General features: G+C 42.9%; 1 protein-coding gene across 1 annotated transcript in view; it reads right to left on the reverse strand.

Annotated features, from left to right (window-relative positions):
- Positions 1-17,362: 17,362 nt before the first annotated feature.
- Positions 17,363-23,566, reverse strand: part of RSPO3 (R-spondin 3) — a 60,563-nt gene continuing 54,359 nt past the window's right edge. The window contains exon 6 of the mRNA XM_062632362.1: positions 17,363-18,416. Within this exon, the coding sequence (XP_062488346.1) occupies positions 18,223-18,416 (194 nt within the window). The 3' untranslated portion in view covers positions 17,363-18,222. The remainder of the gene's footprint in view (positions 18,417-23,566) is intronic.

Raw genomic sequence — 23,566 nt, forward strand, 5'->3', positions numbered from 1 at the left:
GACCTCAAATGATCATCTAGTCCAATCCCCTGCTGGAGCAGGAACACCTAGATAATGTTACACAGGAATGTGTCCAGGCGGGTTTTGAATGTCTCCAGGGAAGGAGATTCCACAACCTCCCTGGGCAGCCTGTTCCAGTGTTCTGTCACCCTCACTGAGAAGAAGTTTCTTCTCAAGTTTAAGTGGAACCTCTTGTGTTCCAGTTTGTACCCATTACCCCTTGTCCTATCATTGTTTGCCACTGAGTAGAGCCTGGCTCCATCCTCGTGACACTCCCCCTTTATATATTTATATACACTAATAAGGTCACCCCTCAGTCTCCTCTTCTCCAAACTATAGAGACCCAGCTCCCTCAGTCTTTCCTCATAAGGGAGATGCTCCACTCCCTTAATCATCTTAGTTGCCCTGCGCTGGACTCTCTCCAGCAGGTCCCTGTCCTTCTTGAACTGAGGGGCCCAGAACTGGACACAATATTCCAGATGCGGTCTCACCAGGGCAGAGTAGAGGGGAAGGAGGACCTCTCTCGACCTACTAACCACCCCCCTTCTAATACACCCCAGGATGCCATTGGCCTTCTTAGCCACAAGGGCACAGTGTTGGCTCATGGTCATCCTGTCGTCCACTAGGACCCCCAGGTCCCTCTCCCCTACACTGCTCTCTAACAGGTCGTTCCCCAACCTATACTGGAACCTGGGGTTGTTCCTGCCCAGATGCAGGACTCTACACTTTCCCTTGTTATATTTCATCCCGTTATTCCCTGCCCAACTCTCCAGCCTGTCCAGGTCTCGTTGGATGGCAGCACAGCCTTCTGGCGTGTCAGCCACTCCTCCCAGCTTAGTGTCATCAGCAAACTTGCTGAGGGTACACTCGATTACCTCATCTAAATCATTGATGAATATATTAAATAATACTGGTCCCAGTACTGACCCTTGAGGCACTCCACTAGTTACAGGCCTCCAACTAGACTCAGCCCCATAGACTACAACTCTCTGGCTTCTCTCCTTCAGCCAGTTCACAGTCCACCTCACTACCTGATCATCTAGACCACACTTCCTCAATTTAGCTGTGAGGATGCTGTGGGAGACTGTGTCAAATGCTTTGCTGAAGTCAAGGTAGACCACATCCACCGCTCTGCCATCATCCACCCACCGTGTTATTTCCTCATAAAAGGCTAAGAGATTGGTCAAGCATGATTTCCCCTTGGTGAAGCCATGTTGACTGCCCCTCATAACCATCTTATCCTTGATATGCCTTAAGATGGCACCAAGGATAAGGTGTTCCATCACTTTCCCAGGGATGGAGGTGAGGCTGACCGGTCTATAGTTACCCGGGTCCTCCTTCTTGCCCTTTTTGAAGACTGGAGTGACATTTGCTTTCCTCCAGTCCTCAGGCACCTCTCCCGTCTCCCAAGAGTTGGTAAAGATGATGGAGAGTGGTCTAGCAAAGACTTCTGCCAGTTCCCTCAGCACCCGCGGGTGCATCCCATCTGGACCCATGGATTTATGGATGTCCAGATTGCTCAACTGATCTCTAACCCATTCCTCATCGACTAAGGCAAACCACTCCGTCGACCTGACTTCATCTAAGGTCTCAGGGGTACAGGGCTCTTCAGGACTGCCTGCAGCAGAGTAGACAGAGACAAAGAAGGCATTCAGTAACTCTGCCATTTCTGTATCTTCTGTCACCAGGGCACCCATCCCGTTCATCAGTGGGCCTACATTGCCTCTGGTGTTAGTTTTGTCTGCCATGTATTTGAAAAAGCTCTTTTTGCTGTCCTTGACCCTTCTCGCCAGGTTTAAGTCTAAGGATGCCTTAGTCCTCCTAGCTGCCTTCCTACATCCTCTATCAGCAGCCTTATATTCCTCCCAAGTGGCCAGCCCCTCCTTCCATGACCTGTAAACTCTCTTCTTCCACTTGAGCATACCCAGCAATTCCCTATTTAGCCACGCAGGTCTCCTGGCCCTCTTCCTTGACTTCCTACGTGTCGGGATGCTCCGATCTTGAGCTCGGAAAAAGCAATCCTTGAATGCCAACCATCTTGGGCCCCTTTACCTTCAAGCAGCCTTGCCCATGGGATTTCCCCTAGCAATTGCTTGAAAAGGCCAAAATTTGCCCTGCTAAAGTCCAGGGTTGCAATTCTACTTGCTATTCTACTAGTCCTACCACACAAGATCCTGAATTCCACCATCTCGTGGTCGCTGCAACCAAGGCAGCCCTCAACCCTTACTGCTTCGACCAGACCCTCCTTGTTAGTGAGGATGAGATCCAGCAGCGCTCCTCTCCTGGTTGGCTCATCCACCATTTGCAGGAGGAAGTTATCATCCACACACTGGAGGAACCTCCTGGACTGCGGCTGGGTTGCTGAGTGGTCCTTCCAGCAAACATCAGGGAAGTTAAAATCCCCCACGATGAGCACGGCCTGTGACTGTGAGGCCGCTCTCAGCTGCCTGTAGAAGGCCTCGTCAACTTCCTCCTCCTGATCTGGTGGTCTGTAACAGACATCCACAACAGTATTGCCCCTGCCAGCCTGCCCCTTAATTCTCACCCACAGACTCTCAACTCGCTCGTCAGTGCCATTCTGTGGAATTTAGTAGGCTTTTAGCTACTCACATCAGCAATAAATAATGTGTAAACTTTAAACTGCAGAACAGGTGAATGGCAAGATATCTAGTTTGCATCCATCCCTGGTACAGATTCCTGGGTTTATACAAGGCCTGAATTTATGGCATCTATTTAGCTGGGAGCTCAAACTTGCTACCATTATTCATTTTGAGCAGGATGCTGCAACTATGTTATTTCACCGATCATGGATTAAATTCATTGCTGTGGTAAGAACATATAGCTCCCTGAGTTCCAGTGAAGCGACACTGGGTTACACCTGCCACAGATTCATTCACATGATTTCATCCTAGGCTCCAACACAGCTGGATAGTGAAATAAAGTTGAGTCAGACTGTAATGTCTCAAAGAGTGAGCAATAAGACTAGAAGAGGTGATCAGATACGGATGAATAAATCAACTTGCTTCTGATTCATATTACAGATTCTGCAAGGCTATTGATTTAAGAGATTAAGCAGTACATCTTATAGGAGTCATAGTGCACTTGGTTTGAGAGAAGATAACGAATGGACCTGCACTTTCATTTGCATTTCCACAGCATGGAAAGTTACCTATGGGTTTTTAAGGAATGCATGCAGTTGTACATATGCATACCTCCTTGTGTATACAGCTATGGATGCTTCATCCTTTGTGTTCTGTGGGGAAACTTCTGTGATTCTCAGGTCCAGCAAAGTAGATATTCTGCGTAGCTTCTGGTGGGTTTGGTTCAGGTTGATGTGATGACGGCCAGTTGTGTTGATGGAACAATTATTTACATTATCTAGCTTTTTATACCTCATTACTCCCACTCCAGTTTCTAGCTTGCTATAAAATAGCAGGAGGAGGGATAAATTACAGAACTCTGCAGGAGGAGCAGAAAAAACTGCTAGCTCAGCAGAGGAGTATCTGGGACTCAGGATATTTGGACAGATGTGGCGGACAGCTTGTGATTGTGGCATAACTGCAGAAGCTGGATATGTCAGCTGGAAAGTTTAGCAGTGGTATCATTACTCATTCTATAGTTTTACCTGTTATCATCAGGCTTCAGATTCTGTGGCATTGCTTTTCATTATCTCCAGCAATGAGATAGAAAGTTCTTGTAGCTAAAATAAAGGTATGAGAGAGCCTACAGCTTTACACAGAGCAAGAATTTATAAAGGAACATTCTTTTAATTGATCATCCAGCTAAGCTGTAGTAGCAGTCAAGATCTCTCTGGAAAATACTAAAGCTTGTATTGGAGAGGCATCTGGAGTGGTAGTAGACTGAGAAAAGTAGAGAAAGGAGGACTCATGTTTTAAACTCATTTGAAATTGTTAACTTGGTTTAGATTAGACACACAGTCCAGTTATGATAGCTTAAGAGATGAGTGCCCATAACTGTCTTTGTATAAGCTTTTAAACCAGAAGGAACTAGGTCAAAGTTAGGTCACACTGGGTGGGATTCAGTATGAGTCTTAAACACAGCCCCTATAGATAATCCACCCATTTAATGCTATGGATATGTGGGTAGGATTCAGGTGTCCATGTGCAGGTGTCTTGTGCCTTGTAAGGTGCTGTAGGGTTTCTGAGACATCCACTTGGGTTACCCTGTATTTCTTTCTTGCTGGGAATTATGCTTGCCCAGGCCCAAGCATGCACGTGCTGGTAGAAGCCAGAGGTCTTAAGGGCAGCTGTGAGCAGCAGAGGCTGTTGCTAACAGGTCTGGTAGCTGCTGCACTAGTCAAGAAGGCTGCAAAGGTTTTTTTGCCCGATGGCAGATACTGAAGACCTGCATTACAGCTTTACACTTGTAATATTTTAAATACATGATTTGCATGTAAAAATTTCTGCTGTGTAATGGATTATACAAGGGACACCAAAGTTTTCATCTTTCCACTGCCCATCTATGAGTAGTAAGGTGGAATAGCACCATAATGGAATAATTACCCTAATATTCTTTAACAACCAAAGTCTCTCTCATAGTTGAGCATATTTAAATTGTCTTCTCTCATGATGCAGTGAAAGACAGTACTGACCACCAGTACCCATAACTATACAGGTAATTGCAGCTATGTATGAACTATGCTCTTGTTGATTAAATTGGTTTACCCAGTAATTGAAGGCTTATTGTAATATAATTGTAATTGTAATATACCATGTCATTTCTGAACAATGGAGAAGTAAAGGCTAAAGGGTATCTAGTGGAACAAACAACCTCCTGCATGCAAATAAATTGTCCAGTTGCTGTTACAAACAAGAAGCATTGTATTCTGCCAGACTTGCAACAAAGAAATCATTATCTCTTTGGCCTGTGTGTTGAAGAACAATAATCTGTATTTCCAAAATTAAAGCCATAATTAACCTATTATTATGAGTCCACAACACAAAAAATGAAGAAAATGATAGTTAGGGCTCTCTGAGTCTCAGATCCCCAGTTAGCAATCCCTGAATCAGGAGTTCAAATTTTCCCACATAAAGATTGCTTTGCCTGACTCTCTGTTCATTAAGGAGGTTCAAATCACCTCTCATTTCCTTCTTCAGGGTTGCATTTCAATTTCTTTTGGTTGCTGCTGGGACTCTTGATCTTGGTCATTGTGTCTAAATGGAAGCATGGAAAATAGAGTAAAAAAAGTCAAGGGTCATCTTTCAAGGTTTCTATCGCAAAGCCGACCACAAAACAGAATATGCAGATGTGTGTGCATGTATGTGTTTGTCCGCATCCTTATTATTATCAGATGTTAAGGCCAAGATCTTAAAAAATCTTATGTTTCATATGTGTTATTAATCATCATTGAATTTAAAAGGCAGACATTGTTCAGATCATCTGGGTACAAATAGTAAGAGTCAGTAAGAAGTCCTTTGACAGATCATCAGTATTGCCTAAGCTTGTACAGAAAAGAAGTGTGTGAGAATGTTGTAGCTAAAGAATTTGTTACCTCATTTAAGATGGCTGACAGTGCAAAAACAACTTCAAATTTTGAAATACAAAACTGCAGTAAGTCAGAAAATACAGAAAACGATGTTAACGTGACTCACTTGCATCCTATCTCCAGGTTTAAGGCTGAAACTGATTGAATAAAGAGTCTGGAATACCCTGCATGGGTAGAGTCAAAACAAAAGCAAGACAACTGATGGTGGGTTTGGGTTTTTTTAATTTCTTTTTTTGTAATAGAAACTTTGAAGGAAAAACATGATCCAGAGTAAGTAGTACAGAAATTCCAGGTAAAATTTATTTTACTGGCACATTATCATCACCAACTTTTCTATCCCATCTGTTATTCATGTAGCTTCATTCTTCCTCAATACTTAGAATCATAGAATCATAGAATGGTTAGGGTTGGAAAGGACCTTTAGATCATCTAGTTCCAACCCCCCTGACATGGGCAGGGACACCACACACTAAACCGTCTCACCCAAGGCTTTGTCCAACCTGGTCTTGAATACTGCCAGGGACGGAGCATTCACAACCTCTGGGGGCAACCTATTCCAGTGCCTCACCACCCTAACAGGAAAGAATTTCCTTCTTATATCCACTCTAAACTTCCCCTGTTTAAGTTTTAACCCGTTACTCCTTGTCCTATTACTACAGTCCCTAAGGAAGAGTCCCTCTCCAGCATCCTTGTAGGCCCCCTTCAGATACTGGAAGGCTGCTATGAGGTCTCCACGCAGCCTTCTCTTCTCCAGGCTGAACAGCCCCAACTTTCTCAGTCTGTCTTCATACAGGAGGTGCTCCAGTCCCCTGATCATCCTTGTGGCCCTCCTCTGGACTTGTTCCAACAGTTCCATGTTCTTTTTATGTTGAGGACACCAGAACTGCACACAGTACTCCAGGTGAGGTCTCACGAGAGCAGAGTAGAGGGGCAGGATCATCTTCTTCGACCTGCTGGTCACACTCCTTTTAATGCAGCCCAGGGTATGGTTGGCTTTCTGGGCTGCGAGCGCACACTGAAGCTGGCTCATGTTCATTTTCTCATCAATCAACACCCCCAAGTCCTTCTTTGCAGGGCTGCTCTGAATCTCTTCTCTGCCCAAGCTGTAGCTGTGCCTGGGATTGCTCCGACCCAGGTGTAGGACCTTGCACTTCTCATGGTTAAACTACTCTTTTTTGCCCCCTGCGATGCCTTTGAAGTGGCTCTTTTAGTCGCGGCCTTCCTCAAAACTCCTTCTTCCTTGTGAGCAGATCATTTCTCCAGCCACATTGCTTTCTGCCCTGCACACCTGTGTTTTGTTGGTGAGCCTGTGTAATGCTGCTGGGGCATGGAGGACATCCATGTGTCCAAGATATCTTGAAACAGTTTTTTTTTTAAGTGGATGTTCCTTTATTTCCTGGACATGTGATCCCAATTGCTTTAGTGTGTACAGCCTGAACTGGGACAGTTGCGCGGTAGGAATGCTGCTCCACTCCAATCTCTGCTCCAAACTGGGACACTCAGCTGTGAACCCAGCTGTCTACCAGCCCAGTGAAATGTCACTGCCCTGGATCTTGGTATTTGGAGCAGAGGTCTCTCCCTGTGCCTTTGCATGTGTTTCATTGAAATGACACACCTGCTTGTGTGAACATAGGCACTGACACACACAGCTGGTTATTCAGTCCCAAAATTCACTTTTTAATTCTGACTGCATTTGATAGGTCTTTATTTTTTGAGGATCCCAGTGTGGGCCTTGTTTTCAGGATGTACTCTCTGGGGGACGGACTATCTTGACACTGGGAAGAAAGCAGTTGAATTTCTAATCTAGATCCAAAGCTTTCAAGAAATCCAGGACAGTCCTTTGTTTTCATGAATTTCAACTGTAATGTTATGTATGTATATTATGTATGTATAACTTGAGATGGCAGAATCAATAGTTCTCAAAATCTCATCTGTCTACCTAAAAATGGACAACTGCAGTGGCTCTGCAATTGCCATACCCCATCGGCTCCTCCACTGAGTAGCACCAGGGGGACTGTGCACAGAGGTGGGTGCCCAGGGGAGCCGGTAGAGCAGTAATGTGAGTGTACTCCCTCACTTGTCTCTTCCCTCACACTCATGCTGGCTGGAGCAACCTGCAGCATTCAGCTGCCTTCTGTGCACAAGTCCATGCTGGAGAAGCTTTCCCTGAGCTATACAAGGTTGCAGCATGTGCAGCACAACATATGTACAGTTCAGGTGCTGTGGTAATTAACAGGGTGCGCTGGAGACTGTTGTCATGTTGCTGAACGTGAGGGTGGGCTCGTGTAACATTGAAGGGCTCTGCTCTTCTACACAGTGTAAAGTGTAGTCCTGGATGCTAACAGTCACCACTGGTCCAGTGGCACATCTTCTGTATGGAAATAGTACTGTCCTAGCAAGGATGTAAGAAATCCTAAGTTATTTGTTTGCTCCTTTCCTGCCCCCCCAAAAATCATGAAGATGAACTAAAAATTTTAAGTTTACAAAGCAAACCAAGTCATTCAATGAGCAGCAAGATAAGGAAACCAGTTTTCCTTTGGGTTTGTGTCTTCAGGCCCCAGCCCTTCCTTTCTTTCCCCCATGACTGTATCTGCTGCATGACCCCACAGCATCCTTGTGGAAAGGTCTAGAAGTCTGTACCTGCTGCCTGGCAGTCTGTCTGTCAAATGCCTACCTTGTAAAAACATTATTTTTTAATTTTTTTCTCCCCCCCTTTTTTTTTTTCCCCAAATCAGGATGAAACTGGCCAGCATGACAGCACAAGTTTGATTCCTCTAATAAAGGAGACGATAAAGTTTATGTTTTCTATTTGTCTTCTGAATTCGGAGGCTCCAGTGCTCATTTGAATCACTGGGAAAAAAAGGAGGGTGAATTTTGTTTGGAGAAGAACAGGAAAAGTGTTATTCTTGTCTAAATATATGAATATGGGAGCTGGGAATGCAAGCACTGCATGTCCTGAGAAAGGGTAAAATTATAAACTGGCTTCAGATGGGGATGAAAGGGATATTTTAGTTTTACCTATCCAAATTTCTCAGTGTGGTTTTTTTTTTTTTTCTTCTCTGTCTCAGTGAGTGTTGTTGTTTGCATCCAGAAAGAGGAAAATTTATACATTTTTTAGAGAATTCCTTAGTACTGTTTCCTTCAGCTGATCCCCATTTTTGGCCATGTCCCTCTCATCCTTGGCAGTGTTGTGTTATGTCTGTTATCTGCTTAATAGATATAGTTAGGTGTGGGAATATTTTTCTGGAGCTAAATATTTTTGAGCTTTGTCCATTCTCAGTACTTTCGCCTGGACTATTTCTAGTTAGACCACCTCTTTCTTGAACTGTGATACCTTAAGGGGGCACTGTACTTCAGCTGAGACGACTAGCAGTACTGAGTAATTAACAGAATCATTGCTTCATAAAATTACAGGCTGTATTCCTGCTTGTGTGCCCCAGTATGATGTTTGCTTCTTTTTGAGACCATGACACTGTTTGCATTCAGCTGTGAATTACCACTGCTGCCTAAGGGGACTTCTTTCATTACTCTGTGAATTTGTATATTCCCGTCTTCATGTAGTGCTCTGCCGTCTCCCCTTTGAATTCCATTTTACTGCTTCACTGAAGCCCATGGGAACCTTCTCAGCATTTGGCTGCAGCCTTCTGAAAGAGTTGTTCTTGTGCTTAACTGAGCAAAGAGACTGCTTGAGCTTCAGGCCTGCTTAGGCAGAGCTCATGAAAGGGAAGATGCGTTTGGGCCGACAGCTTTATATGGAATTATAAGTCACTGTTATTGCTTACATACACATAAAAAAAAAAAAGATATCAAATACATGCTGACTACAGATCTGTGTCACTTTATTAAAAAAATCAAGTTAAAAGCAATATAAGAAGATATTCAGTGGTGTCAATGCATCCTTAAAATAATCCCCTGAATGCTTTGTGTTGCCTGTTGCCTTATACCAAGCCAAGAATGTCCACTTTTCACATTAACATTGAGATTCCTTCTGATACTGTCAACTATTTTTCAAAACACGGCAGTTATTGCTCTCCCGGGGTGGGGGGGTGGGGGGATAGCTGAAGGATGATGAGGATGCTTCTGCAGCTCCCACTCGTACTAATAAATAATACAATGCATGGTGCTTCTAGTGTGGTTTTTTGTGAAATAACATTTCAGTAAAAGCTGGTTACAAAACACACTAAGTGTGATTTATAGGCCTGAAATTATGACTATCCAGAATTCCTGAGCGATGACTTATTTATTCTTGTAGTCAGAAGACAAAGTGTTCTGTATTGAAAAATAGTTGATACCGCTTTAATTACAGCTGAGGTACAATGTGGGCATTGTGTTTTTTAACCACCCACTGACAGTCACTAAAGTGCAATGGACCTACATTTCCTAATGTATGAAAATGCTCCTAGGATTCTGCCGGACCCATGAGAAAATTGCAAAGAATTCTTACTTATCCCTGAGCAAATGTGTCTTGGCTGAATAAAACTTCTAACTCTTACTAAAAGCTTCATTCTTAAGATCTTATATTGAGATGGCCCCCTAATGGTGTACCAGAATCTCAGCTTAAGGTTCCCAGCTGACTTTCAAATACTCACTTTTAATTATCGTTCTTTTCTTTCCACAGGATTAATTTTGAGAATGTAAGTCTCAGGGTGCATGTGCTTAAGAAATGGCCTTATGTTGACGTTTCTCCCTTGTGTAAAAAGCAAAACAAAACAAAACAAGGAACTGATCTCTCATGCAAGATTTTCATTACCTTAAGAATACTTGGTTCTCTTTTCTCCTTCCCTCTAAGCAGCAAGCACAGTATGTCTAGACTTCAGTAATTCGTTAGGCACAGCAAATGTGAGGTCGTAAGAAACAGGATGTGAAAAGTAACCACAGGTGAGAGATGCTAATTACATCATTTGATGTGCTACTGGAGCTCAGATAATGCCAGTAAGGTAGAAGGACTCATAAGGAGTAGAATACGTACTTGTGCTTAAGATGAGCTGGAGAGCTATCTCCAAAGAGGATTTATGCATATGGAGAACAGTGAGTGGCTTAGCCCTTACTCTTCATTAACAGTAATGTAAACAGGACAACAACTTAGTTAACATTCAGGAAGACTGTTCATTTATTACAAATCCTTTTAGGAAGTGAGCTGAGCATCAGTGGTGAGATCATTACAGAAATAACACAGTACATCACAAATATGTAGAAATAGGCCAAACCTGTAGTCCAAGAGGTCAGGCTGTACACTTGGGATTCATTTCAGGGACAACTACCAAAGACTAAGATGTGTGAATGCTCCCTCCAAGGCTTTCAAGGTGTTTAAAACTATAATGGTTGCTTCTCTAATGTCTTTCCTCTTTCAGAGGGCTTTGATCCAAAAATCGGCTTCCATCAGTCCTTCCATCCCTGACCCCAATACACATACACATGCTCATGGGATGTCTAAGTCATGCAGTCTTCTTCCACATACAACTGTGTTAACTATCCTACCTATGGCACATCTACAGAACAGAAGGCAGGGTCTGGGGGGTAGAAATGTATTTCAGAAAGAAGTAAGTAGAATCTGGAAAAAATAGAAGGTTATAACACTGGGAATAGTCAAAGTCACTCTTAAATGGAAAGCAGAAACTGGAAGAACAGTAGTATCTCAGATACTGTTAGTGGATTGTGTATCAGCAAGATATAAGCATCTGACATGGAGGCATCATCACCAAAAGTGACAGAATTGTGCACTTCAGCCACTGTTCAATGAATTTCCTGGTTTAAAAACAGAGCAAATGACAACTCCTTGCCCAGCCATTTGCTGTCTGGCTTGCAAAACCAGATACTCTTCTATCAGCTAGTTGAGAATTAACAGTGGGGTGAAAGAAGTGGTAAAAGGATGATCTTTGGTTTATTTATTATTTTGGACGTTACTTGCCCAATAACTAGTAGGGGTACACTGATACCTGTCAGTGTCATGTGGAGATAATTTACCCATTTTTCGTCCCCTCCTGCTGTCTGAAATTGTAAGTCCTGTTTCCAGACAACAGAATTATTAGAGCAGCTATATGACAGATTGTGTTGTCATTTACTCATTGGAGGTTTCTTTCACCGTGAAAACAAAGCATCACCGTGAAAAATAACTTCCTTTATCATTTTGAATTATACTTTTGCTGTAAGATGTTTTTCAGTTTCTACCATTGCTCAACTTTGACAGCAGAATAAAAAAATAGGTAATTTCTTATAGAAAAGGAACATACCCTTGAGCAGGTTATCTTGATTTACCTAAGGAATTTTATCCACTTTTCTTTTTCCATAGCAGCCTATTTTATGGACTGATGTATATTTATATGGTGCATCAATAATATAGTGAGGATCAAACCGTTTGTGAAACCAGCTATTTTGTGCTGTAGCATAAAGCAGAAAGGGGAACTGCCCTCCTGTTTTTCAGTCACACAAAGAAAAACAAAATAAAACAAAAAACCCCAACAAACCAACCAACCAAAAATCACAAAAAATATTCCTTAATTTCATGCTCTGGGAAAATACCTGTTTCATCAGTGGAAGGTATTAGTAGCTGTACCATCTCCCCCACTGTAATGGCTCTACAAATATCAGTAGAAGTTTATTAACCTGTTTAGCCATAGGTGCACTGGAGTAGACTGTGAATGAGATTATTTAATGCATAAATTAAATAATAGTGACAATATGTTTTTCTGCTTCTTGCTTATCTGCAGCCAGCCATCCTTCTGTTCCCATCTTTGCATTAATTTGTTTCACCTCTGGTTTCCTCCTGTAGGCACATCAGGAACTAAGTAAATTGAAATTTATTGGTTTAATTCTGGGATCATTTATCCCAGTGCTTTATTCCTTTTATATATGAAAATGCAGTCACTGTTGCTAGTTTAATTTTGTTCACATCATTCTTTTAAGGGTGGCAGACCAGCTGACAACTCTTTTCCCTCCTGTCCTTGTAATACTTCATCCTGGTTTTGTGCTATCTGCAGAATTTCTCCTGCCTCCACAGTACTGATTACAGAAAAAGTTGCGATGGCATTTTCATCCAAGAAAGGCTGCTTACCTTACCCCCCTTTCCCAGGCTAAGGCCCTGTGATCACAAATGAGTCTGTTAGTAAAACAGTTTGGTTTTCCTTTATTTCATAGCCTTCATAAGAAGCAATTGAAGAAAGATAAGCAAGGGAGATGTGTGAAGCGAAAGGAAGAGACTCAAACTTCAATTGCACTTAGTTTGCCATCAGGCAGCAGTTGGATTGTCACTGAGGATACCCGAGGTGGATCAGAAGGAGAGGAACCATGGTAACACAGAATAAAGGGGAAGCAAAGAACACTTAGGCAGAAAGTTGAGAGGACAGGAGGAAGAAGCAAAACAGGGGTGAATGTGAGGCCACTGTTTCCTTCTATATGTGACCACAGGGATTGGAGATTCAAAAGTTCAGCTACAGACAGAAAATTCAGAAGATATCTGTACCTAACAAAAAAAGCTAGTCAGAAAGGACAATGGTTAATGACCCCAGACCAAATCAATGTACAGTGTCTATGTGAGCTAAGCAGGACAGAGTAATTTAGACGAATGCACAGGGTAAGTGCAGATGTGCATGTGCACTGACAGAGAAAAGTACTGGACCTGTTATTAACCTTCCCATGAACATCCCAGACTGGACAACATAAGGTTGAGATGGAAACAGAGCCACAATGCACTGAAATACATCTTAAGACTAGTCCTAAGAAATACTTAGTAAATTCTAGAAAGTAGCCCCAGATGGCCAGTCTCAAAGATCCTTAAAGGTCCATTTTCTTGCTGGCATACGAATGATTATTCTCAGACAGCTTTATAGCTAAAAAGATGTTTAATGAATGTTGCTCTGCAGAAATGCAGAGGGTTAATTTTAAGGAATTGAATGTCTTGTGTATGAGGGTTTGATATGGACATTATCAGTACCCTGAAATGCTAGAGAGAACAGTATCAATAAAAATTTCATCTACCCATGAAAACCCAGAAATTTCTGTGCCAAACCAATCAATGAATACTCTTGTTTCTCAAAGGCAAATGCAATTGCATTCCAGGTCTGAAAGAGCAGGCTTAAATCCACTAAGACTATCACAGCTAAGTTAGGAGAGGAAGATGTAAGAGACAGATGAGATATTTTAATGGTAAGCAAACATGCTGACTTAACTTCTTTTTAAATTATGCCAGTTTATTATGAAATAGTGGGAAAAATCCAATCCCTCATTTACGAGAGGCCATATGGGAGAATTATTTGAGGATGTGTAACTGCAAAGTACGCTTGCCACATAAGACTGCAAGGTCTTTACCATATAAAGCTTTGTGCTAGGTAACAACACTGAAGTAGCAGATCTGAGCCTGAAAACATGACAGTGCTGCCCAAGCCCTTGTTGTTGGACTTAGGAAAGCCTGATACTGCAGCTTCAGCTGATGCTTGCAGAATATGGCTGTGAACAGTGGCTCCCATGATTAGCTGTTATGTCATGGTGTGCAGATATTTTTGTTTGAATTCTTGCAACTTCATGTGAACTGTGAGAACGAAACCCTGTGCTGCCTCTGAAATTAGGAACGTATAGCAATTAAGTACAACAGTCATAGTACATTCATGCTGCATCATAAAGCTAAGAGCCTAAAACCACAGAAACAAAAAATAAATGACAGTGACTCATGAGGACTATAGAGGAATACTTCTGAATTAATAACAATATCCATGAGCTTCTTTCCCATCAGCATATCAACCACAAGTATCCAGAGCTGGTCGGTAAAGGGTATGACACAAGACCTTCTGGGTGTGCAACAAGTGTTGTGGGGGATGACTTATGATCATGATGGTCCCATTCTGCAGATGGGTCCTTCTGCTGCTGCTTTGCTACAGCATACAGCAAAACCTGTGCATTGATCAGTCTGACAGCTCTGCTCTGGTGGCTCAGAATAAAGGTGCTGAGACAATTTGAGTGAAAGGCTCAACAGTTTAGAGCTTAAACTGTTTATGAGACCTTAACACAGGATTGCTTTATTTGGGTCTTCCCTAAAATGGAGGCAGGTGAGAGAACAAGCAACACCTTGGTCAGACAGATCTGAAGCCTGAACCGTAACAGTTGCTTTTTTTCATTTTTCTGCCTCTTTGTTACTGATTATAACCCCGAGCAGTTTAACTGTCAGAAATAGCACCTCATTCCTGTTGATCTACTGACCATAACTGATATTTAGTGTTTTATTCTAGGCCTGTTCTTTAGTAATTATCACACTATGAATTTGGGTGACAGTTAACCCCATTCGCCTTAGCTCCCATTTTAAGAAAAGTTGTTCATGATCCTACTCTGTTCATAATCCTCTGGAAATTAAAGTTGACTCTTAATGGTTTTAGGTATTTTGTAACTGGAAAGCAATAGTCAGGAAAGAAGTTTCACACAAATCTACTCACAGCTATCTGCAGTATTTAACCCGATCATAGATCTTCTCCAGTAAGGTCATATGAGCCCCCATTATCTCTTACACTCTTAGCGTGTAAGAGCATTGACTCCTTATTTTACATATTCATTACTGGGTGGAAAAAGTACAAAGGTCCACATTCTTCAGTTTCTTGGGAGTCCCAGTGGAGTGGTGCCACTACCACCAGGGTAGTCTTCATTCAGTGCCACGACTGCATAAAATTTTAGTTGCCCAGATGAGATGGATGTACATTTTAGTGCTTCACCATGGCTACAGGAAATATTATCAAACATTATCCTGTGTGGGAGGGAACAACATGACGGCATCTTCCTTGATCACTTCCAGGAAAATTGTGTCATGGTTTTTCAGGTACTATTGCTATGAATTTTTACTGCCATGAGCCAAATTCCTTTTACATTTTTATCCCTTGCTGAAAGGTGATAGTATTCCAAGTCCTTCTCTTAGTAAGACAAAACACCTCTCTTGTCACTGCCATTTGCATAAGCAGGGAGACGCACGCTGCAGTTCGTAATAAAGGTTTATGTGGCAGTGTATAAAAAAGCTCACATTTATATCCTACATTTTCTTCCTTTCTTCTTTACTTTTTTTTTCTCCAATCTGTAGCTTTTGAACTGTTTGGTACTGCTTTTCCAGTCTTCTGTCTGTCTTTGCCAGATAAATGGCATTCCTTTGACTCCAAGTGTTGTAGTAGAGAATAACTGAGATGAGGGTCATTCTGAGTTTAGCTCCTTTCTTTGCTCTTTCCTCTTTTTAATTCCCCTCTGAATGTTCTTGTTCATTTTTGTAGTTTTTGTTTGTGCTTTTATCAAGTGCCATTCTTCCATCTGAAACCTCTTGCTATTTACCTCCTATATTTAATTAAGGCAGAGAAAAGGCACAATCCTACTGGTTAGTATTAGGAGTTGCAGACAAAGCTTCCTGAGTTCACTTATCCATGTGGTCCAGCTAGTGGTCTAGTTTGCTGAAACCAACCAGGGCTACTTCATCCGGCCAACAGCCTGTCCCTGGAGGGAGTAAATTAAGCAGTAAATTCTTCCTGAGCAGCTGAACATTCCCATCTGCCCACCAGCACCTCAGACAGAGTGGTGACTATAGCTGCAGGAGAGGGTTTGAAGCACCAAGTGCCACTTTCTGTTGTGATGCCAGCACCTCTCAGAGCAGAACTCCTGCTTGCACCACGTCTTTCAGTGCCAACCTCCAAGTCTGGCAGCAGCAGGATTTCTCCCTTCCTCTCTCTGCCTGCTTTCAGTATCACTCAGAGCCTCAGTGCTGAGCACCCTCCACTTCTGTGAGACAAGCTTCTCCTCAGTTGCTGCTGCCAAGAAGATGGGAAGATGTTGGTGGAGGAAGATTGCTGCTGCCAGGATTGGTAGTGGGAAACTGAGACCAGCTCACTCTGGTGGAGCTGGGAGCCCACAGATAGCACCCCCACTCCAGTTTCCCACTCGTAGGTGCCTCTCACAGGCATTCAGCACACCCTGCTTTTCTCTCTCCACCATTCAGACCTTATTGTATGTGATGAGTGTTCCATGTGCACGATGATCATCTCTGTAAAGTTCAGCCTTTAGGTCTTCTCACCAGCAAAAATACAGTACATGCATATAACCATGGACTGGTTACAGAAAGCTTTGATTAATTCTCATGAAAGCTCAGGCAAGCTGTGGAAGTCTGAAACACCCATGTTATTAAGACTGCTGCATCTATACATGTATCATTAAGAGACAAAGCTCTTACAAAACAAAATGTAGGAAGCTCCCCTGTGTCACTGTCTGGATGACTAGGATTTTCCTCCAAAAGTCACTGAAGCCTGTTGCTTGGGTTTCCTCAGCCTGAGAGGTGGGCTTCAGTATTGGGCAGAGTAATTTTATACGTCAAACTCACTGTGAGAAACAGAAATAGTGAATAGGGATGGGAACTGGCTGGGAAAGCTTGCCTGCCACATTTTCTAGTCCATGCACTACACTGGGCAGGCTGTTACCCCTGTGACAGCTGCCCTTGAGGAAAACGTGGCACCAAAAGACATCTGGTGAAGCATGTGGGTTCCTCAAGGTATTTCTGTAAAGGGCAAATCCATTTCTGAGGAATGAGTCAGCGTATAGCATAGCCTGTCCTTCACTTGTGGGTCACTCTAGCCTCTTATATAGCCAGAATGGAACCAAGGGGCTTGGTTTGTCCTCTGAGCAGTGAAGATTTTCACCTCTGCTGTGTCAGAGAGAAGAACTAGAACAAGAATTTAGGTAAAATGGACAGAAGTTTGTAATTTCTATCCTTCAATTGATTTGCTGTTGTGGGTACACTTTCACTAGATGTACTTTGTAAGTTGTGTCCTCTTCAGTCTATAGAGCTATGAAATGATTCCCTCCCCCAGTAGAAAAGGTGGCACCATCACTGAAAACCACATATTTACATGATCTATTTTTCTGGGTTTTATTAACTCAACATTGTCTCCTACAAATGATTTGTCATTTACCAGAAGATTTGAAATGTAGACTTAAGTTACACATAGGTATAAAAAGCATAAAACTGCACACACAGTACCACTGTTTAGACCAGAAAACACTGTGATGTTCCACAGAGAAGACTGCTATTCAAGCTCAGCTCCACCACCTTCTGCCTCGTGGAGTCAGTCTTCAAAGCTGCAGATGCTTCTGCTTCTTCTCCCTCAGTTTGCAAAGCCCTGTCAGCTTTCCTTTGGTGTTCCTCACCTGCGGCTGAAGCACGGACCGAGGAACCACAGCACAGTCCCGTTCTGCTCCACCAGAGGCTATAAACCCTTGGGTTCCTACTGGCTCTTCGGAAAAGTTTTCCTCCTTCTCTTAGTATTTATGTACAATATATGAAGGGATACGATTTGCGTCTTTGACTTAGACATATCTCTTGCCGCATACTTAAACAATAACTTGAAAAATATTTTACAAAGAAAACATTGTTCATCTGAATGTCATTCATTATTATATTGCTATATTTTATACCCTATTATTAATATATACAAAATTTCTTAATTGCCTTTTACAGATGCATGGAAGCATATAATATAACAGTTTTAAAGTATCCCATTTTTAGATTTATTTTTCTTTTCCTTGGCTCATGTCAATCTCTTTAATAAACTATGGTTGCTTGGAGAATATAGGAAGTATTTGGAATGTTGTTTAAAGTTTAGTAATAACTGGTAGCATTGTCCATTTGCAGCCTGAACAGTTGGAGCACCTGTCAGGGCGATCTGGTAGAGATAGCAGCATCATAAGACTTAAACAATCGTGGAGGGCTGTTAATGTGCAGTGTCAATGGGTGCCAGGTTCTGTTCTTTATTTGGGGCTTTTCTTTTTTTCGGCTGCATTTTATTGTTGTTTTCCCTCTGTTCTTGGTTTTGTCTTCGTGCTGCTCGCCCTTTGCTTTCCTGTCTTGTCTCCTTGCTTTCGTCTTTGTTGGACTTTTTTCTTTTCTCCTCCCTACTTTTTTTCCCTGGAATAAAAATGATGGCACATTAGAAGATTTGCTCAGGCTGAAACAATTTCTGACTCCTTCACTTTCCCATATCTGGTAAAACCAGCCCTTGATTAGCACCTGCCCTTAGAAGCTGGACAGCAGTACTAGTGTTTAGAAATGTCCACCTCTTTATCAGACTATTAAATTCAGCCACTGAACTAGCACCTCCCATCAATCTGACTCTGAGCAAGGAGCCAAGAACTCCCTGGAAGAGTTGCAGTGGTTTAGAGCTGGTATAAATACCTCACACACCCATAGCCTGTCTCCCACAGCCAGGGACACAGCTCCACGTACTTGACCTAAACACAGCCGTTTTGGGGACATCCACAGCGGAAGCCAGGTAGCATTAACGACTGTTAGAAATTTGTCTTGGGCTGGGACCCAGAGCATATGGTGAGAGGAAATTAGCCATCATGTTACTCCCCTTCACTGACAACATTCAGCAACTAGCTCTTTTATAAAACCCTCTCCTCTCCCTTAACCCCAACTGCACCCATCCCAGAGGATTCTTGTTATTTCAACATGAATCCCACTATAACATTGGTGACATGTATGGGCCCATCTTCAGACTAAAAAACAGTGTTCCAGGTCTCATACCAAGCTTTAGGCTATTGTTACAAAACTAGGTGTTCAAGTACTTCATTGCTTTAAATACTTATAAAGGTAAGATGTTGAGGATTTTTTTATCACTACAGACCTCTACAATAAAGTTTTCCATCCCCTTAGGAACATCAAAACTTTGTGTATTGACTGTGGAGAAAATACTGTGTAATGCATTTATGCTTGGACATAAGAAAGAAGTTCTTCCCTGTAAGGGCAGTGAGGCAGTGGCGCAGGTTGCCCAGAGAAGCTGTGGCTGCCCCATCCCTGGCAGTGCTCAAGGCCAGGTTGGACGGAGCTTTGAGCAACCTGGTCGAGTGGAAGGTGTCCCTGCCCATAGAAGACAGTCATTGGACTAGATGACCTTCAAAGGTGCTTTTCAACCCAAACCATTCTGTGGTGCTATGATTGTATTCCTTTTATTTGCTTTACAAACCAGTTGTTTTTTTCTGTGTGGAACTGGTTCATCTACTAAGCTATGCAGCTGAAGTTCATCTGTGGTTAGATGAATCCTCATGATGTCTTCAAAAGCAACTTCTCTTGACTTTCATGATACAATGTCATGCTGACATCTATGCTTCTTCACATGGAGAAATTTCTGGACAAGTGTTGAAAAGCATCTGGTCAAACTCTGTTTTATGATATTTTAGTAATGATACTACTGAATATTATCTATCCCTCTTTGTTCCAGCAAAAATGCATTTTGCTCTTAAATATCTTTAGAGAGAATCCAGGCTTTTCTATACTGATGTTGGGGGAGTTACACAAACCTGGCAATAGCTCAAGGGTGCTGAATGCAGGGAACTGTACCCATTCCAGACTTGAAAACAGAGATGGGAGTATTTAGTGCCATGGTGGGCTCTGTGGGAGTAAGTAGGTCACAGTAAGGGAGTAGGTGCAGGGGCAGTGCCTTAGTTCTGAGAACAGATGACAGTCCAAGGAGGAGTAGGTCAGGTAAAGGGAGAGAGATTCAGAGGTGAAGAGAAGGCAGAAGCCAGGAGTAAGACTAAGATGTGAGGATATGCTACATCCTCTTCTTGTTGTATACCTCTATGGGCTTATTTTACAGCTTTTCCTTTCCAACACTGCCTGAGATTGAAAAGCAAGGGAAGGTTTAGATTCACATGTTAAGTCAAGTGAGGACAAACATCTGCCTTTTTCATGTTGTTTCTGGAACATGGAGTAAAGCTTTGGATATAAAATGGCACCTCAGAGTTTAGGTAACCAGTCAGAGATTACCCTAATATGTGCCCCCATACCTGCAGAATCCCTCTCTGAATTTGGCAATGCTATCTAAGATGTGCTCAGTGAGAGCTACCACCATGGGGAGAGCTGGGATAGCTCCATGCAAAAGCAAGCCTGCATATTACCCGGCTGTAATGCTGCCTCTGACTAATGGATAAATGACAGTATGGAATTTCGTTCCCAGTGGTTTGTAAATACAGTTGGTCCCAGATGAAATGTTATTTGAATGGAAACTGTCCAGACATTCAGTGTTTGACATTGTTCACTTGGTGATTAGCCAAAATCCTTCAGCTGTGACTTCCTAGCCACAATTCTTTAAGTATGTTGGAATAACATGTAATGGTTTCCCTTCCATGGATCAGGATGCATCCATTTATATGTATGTGGGTGAATATACTAAGAATACACTATGTGTCTAGCTACAGACTTATCTAGGCATGGCTTCACTGTTTCTGTTTTAATCAGATTGGTGTCATAAAGCACAAGCGAAACTGATCCCTGGAGAATACTTAAAACTCAGTCCTAATTCTCTTCTACTCTGAGGATACCTAGTTTGGAGTCCTCTGTGCAATTTTATACACGGCTTAATGCTATCACCTTCATGCTGTTGCCATTTGTGAAAAGATCTGGTCTCTAAACCTGTTTTGCTCTGGTAATGCAATAAAGCACAAAAGGGTCATCTTTGCAGGCTGTTTAGCTCCTTTCATCACTGTTTTAAAAAAATGGAGTTTTTATATGACAGCATAATGTTACTTCCATCCAGTCATTGGTTCATTTTAGGTGCAAGGGAAGATTCTACCAGCAGTTATCTGTTAGCATTGGGGTGTAGCTGGAGCCACATTCTTGCATGCATCTCTCTCTGTTCATATCCCTGCTCTCTTCATCCCAGAAGCTTGTTCCTGAGTATTTTTTCTGCTTTCTACTACTTGCTGGAGCCCACTTCACAACAGCATATTGGACTGGATGCAAGAAGTTGTGTAAATTTATTGGAAATTTGGGCATTTGGTTATCTGTGAAAAGTGTAAAAATTACATGGGCCGTTACATTTACAATTCCCCTCAGAACTGCTTTGAATTTAAAGGAGAAGAAAAGGCAAGGATAGCAGAAAAACTAAACCTTATCAAAGAAACACAGAATCATAAGATGGTTTGGGTTGGAAATGGACCTTAATGGTCATCCAGTTCTAACCCTCTGCCACAGGCAGGGACACCTTCCACTAGACCAGGTTGCTCAAAGTCCTATCTAACCTGGCCTGGAACCCTGCCAAGGATGGGGCAGCCACAGCTTCTCCGGGCAACCTGTGCCAGTGCTTCACCACTCTCACAGGGAAGAACTTCTTCCAAATGTCTAATCTCAATCTCCCCTCGTTCCGTTTCAAGCCATTCCCCCTTGTCCTACCCTTACTGCCCTTGTAAAAAGTCTTTCTCCTGATTTCTTACAGGCCCCTTTTAGGTACTGGAAGTTAAACTGTGAACAGTGTAACTTCTTAGAAGAAAACTTTCTCCCGCAGTTTCGATTTCGCTGGTGAAGGAAGCTGTTTGAACGTGTCCCGTTTATGTGCACATACACACATCATCTCAGCGCACCTTCATGCGGCTGTACCGCATGAAAACGGGCACGGAGGAGAGGTGGGGGGGGCGGCCTGCGGTGTCGGTGCCGGTCGCGCGGGGGCGCCGTGGTCCCGCGCAAGGGCAGTGCGTGCGCGGGAGTCCGGCGCAGGGGTGGGAGGGAGCCCGGGTCGGCGGGGTGCAGTCGTGCCGCCTGCCCTGGGGCCGGGAAGCGAGCGGCCTTGCATGCGTAGAGGTTCCCTCCTCTGTACCCTCGAGCTGTTGTTGCAGGAGCTAGCGGGGAGCGTTTCCTGTCCGCTTCCCTTCCTCCGCTCTTTGCATGCTGCTCTGTCTCCCGTCCCTGCTTTATGCTGCGTACGCGATTCACTTTTCTAGTGTGCCAGGAAGAGGGTATAAAAAAAAAGGCAGTATGTTGTGCCGCAGCATGGGGATATCGTTGTTTCCTGGTGGGTCACAGAATTCTCATGTAGTGGTACGCTAATGCAGCTAACGTTTGTCTTACGGATTCAATAAATCCTTTCGAAAGAAAAAAGTCTTTTTAGATGGGAGACACAAACGTTTTCCAAGGGAGCGTTTTGCTTATGGAGGTGTGGATTCATGAGACTCTAATAGTTCTGTGAGGTAATAATTTGGCGTTAAAATAGCTTTAATTTAGAACCAAAACTTTGTACAGCTGGCTGTACTGGAAGAATTGGTCTGTAGGTGCTGCCTAGTGAATTTTCTTTTAGGTAGGGAATAATTTACTACTTCTAATAATAGCTACTTTGTATACTGAGGGAAATCTGCAAACATGCTATAATTTTGAGAATTGCAGCAGTTCAAATTAAATGCAGACATGAAGCTAATTCGAACAACAATATAATTACATGTCAGATCAGCCTAGAGGTGCTGAGTTCTTATTAATCTGATTTATAGCCTTTGGTCAAAGAAATCCCTGCATCTGTATTTATACAATCCACATCTGAATACATCTTTAAATATGTAAGCCAGAGTATTTCAGAGAAGTCTTTGCATTATTGCATCAGATACGTTGTTTCCACTAGTCCCATAGCCCTATTTTATGGAGGACGGGCTGGTCACAACTTGAGGGAACTTGGTAGTTAAAAACACCACATGAGAGAGGGTTACTTAGTGAAAAAATCATGGCTGACGTGGATTAACTAGTGCAGGTTCCAGACTTCATTTCCTTTAGGTACTGTCTCTTAGTCCCACCCTATTATATTCAGCTGTAATTACTACAGGTAACTCAGAGCACCGTATTTGTTCACTTCCGGCGTCAGGCATTTGGGGTGACTGTATTTCTTCTGGAGACATCACTCCCATGAAGAAACTCACCCCAGGAGAGCAGAAGGGGGGCAAGAGGAGTCACTAAACTGCACCTGTTGGGGTTGTAGACACCAAGGTAGTAGGTGCAGTCTGGAAGGGTCCTGGCGCTTAGAGTGTACATGTCGCCACGGACCACAAAAACCTCCCCACTACACTGTAATGAGCTCAAGAGCTATAATAAAAGACCACAAGCCACAGCTGTAACGTGCCACAGTTCTTTCACACCCCTCACAGCCTCATCTGACCTCCCACCACTTTCCTGGCTAGAAGAAATGTCAGCTCCAGTGCTCCACCACCCAGGAGGTATGGGGACAAAAAACCTGGGGGCTAAGTGTGTAGCCCTCCTTCTCACCAGACCAGTGTCTTCTCAGAGACTTTTTTAGTCCT

This window comes from Pezoporus occidentalis, unplaced genomic scaffold, assembly GCF_034315485.1.
Source record: "Pezoporus occidentalis ecotype Australia unplaced genomic scaffold, CSIRO_AGI_Poc_V1 ctg39, whole genome shotgun sequence".
NCBI lineage: Eukaryota > Metazoa > Chordata > Aves > Psittaciformes > Psittacidae > Pezoporus > Pezoporus occidentalis.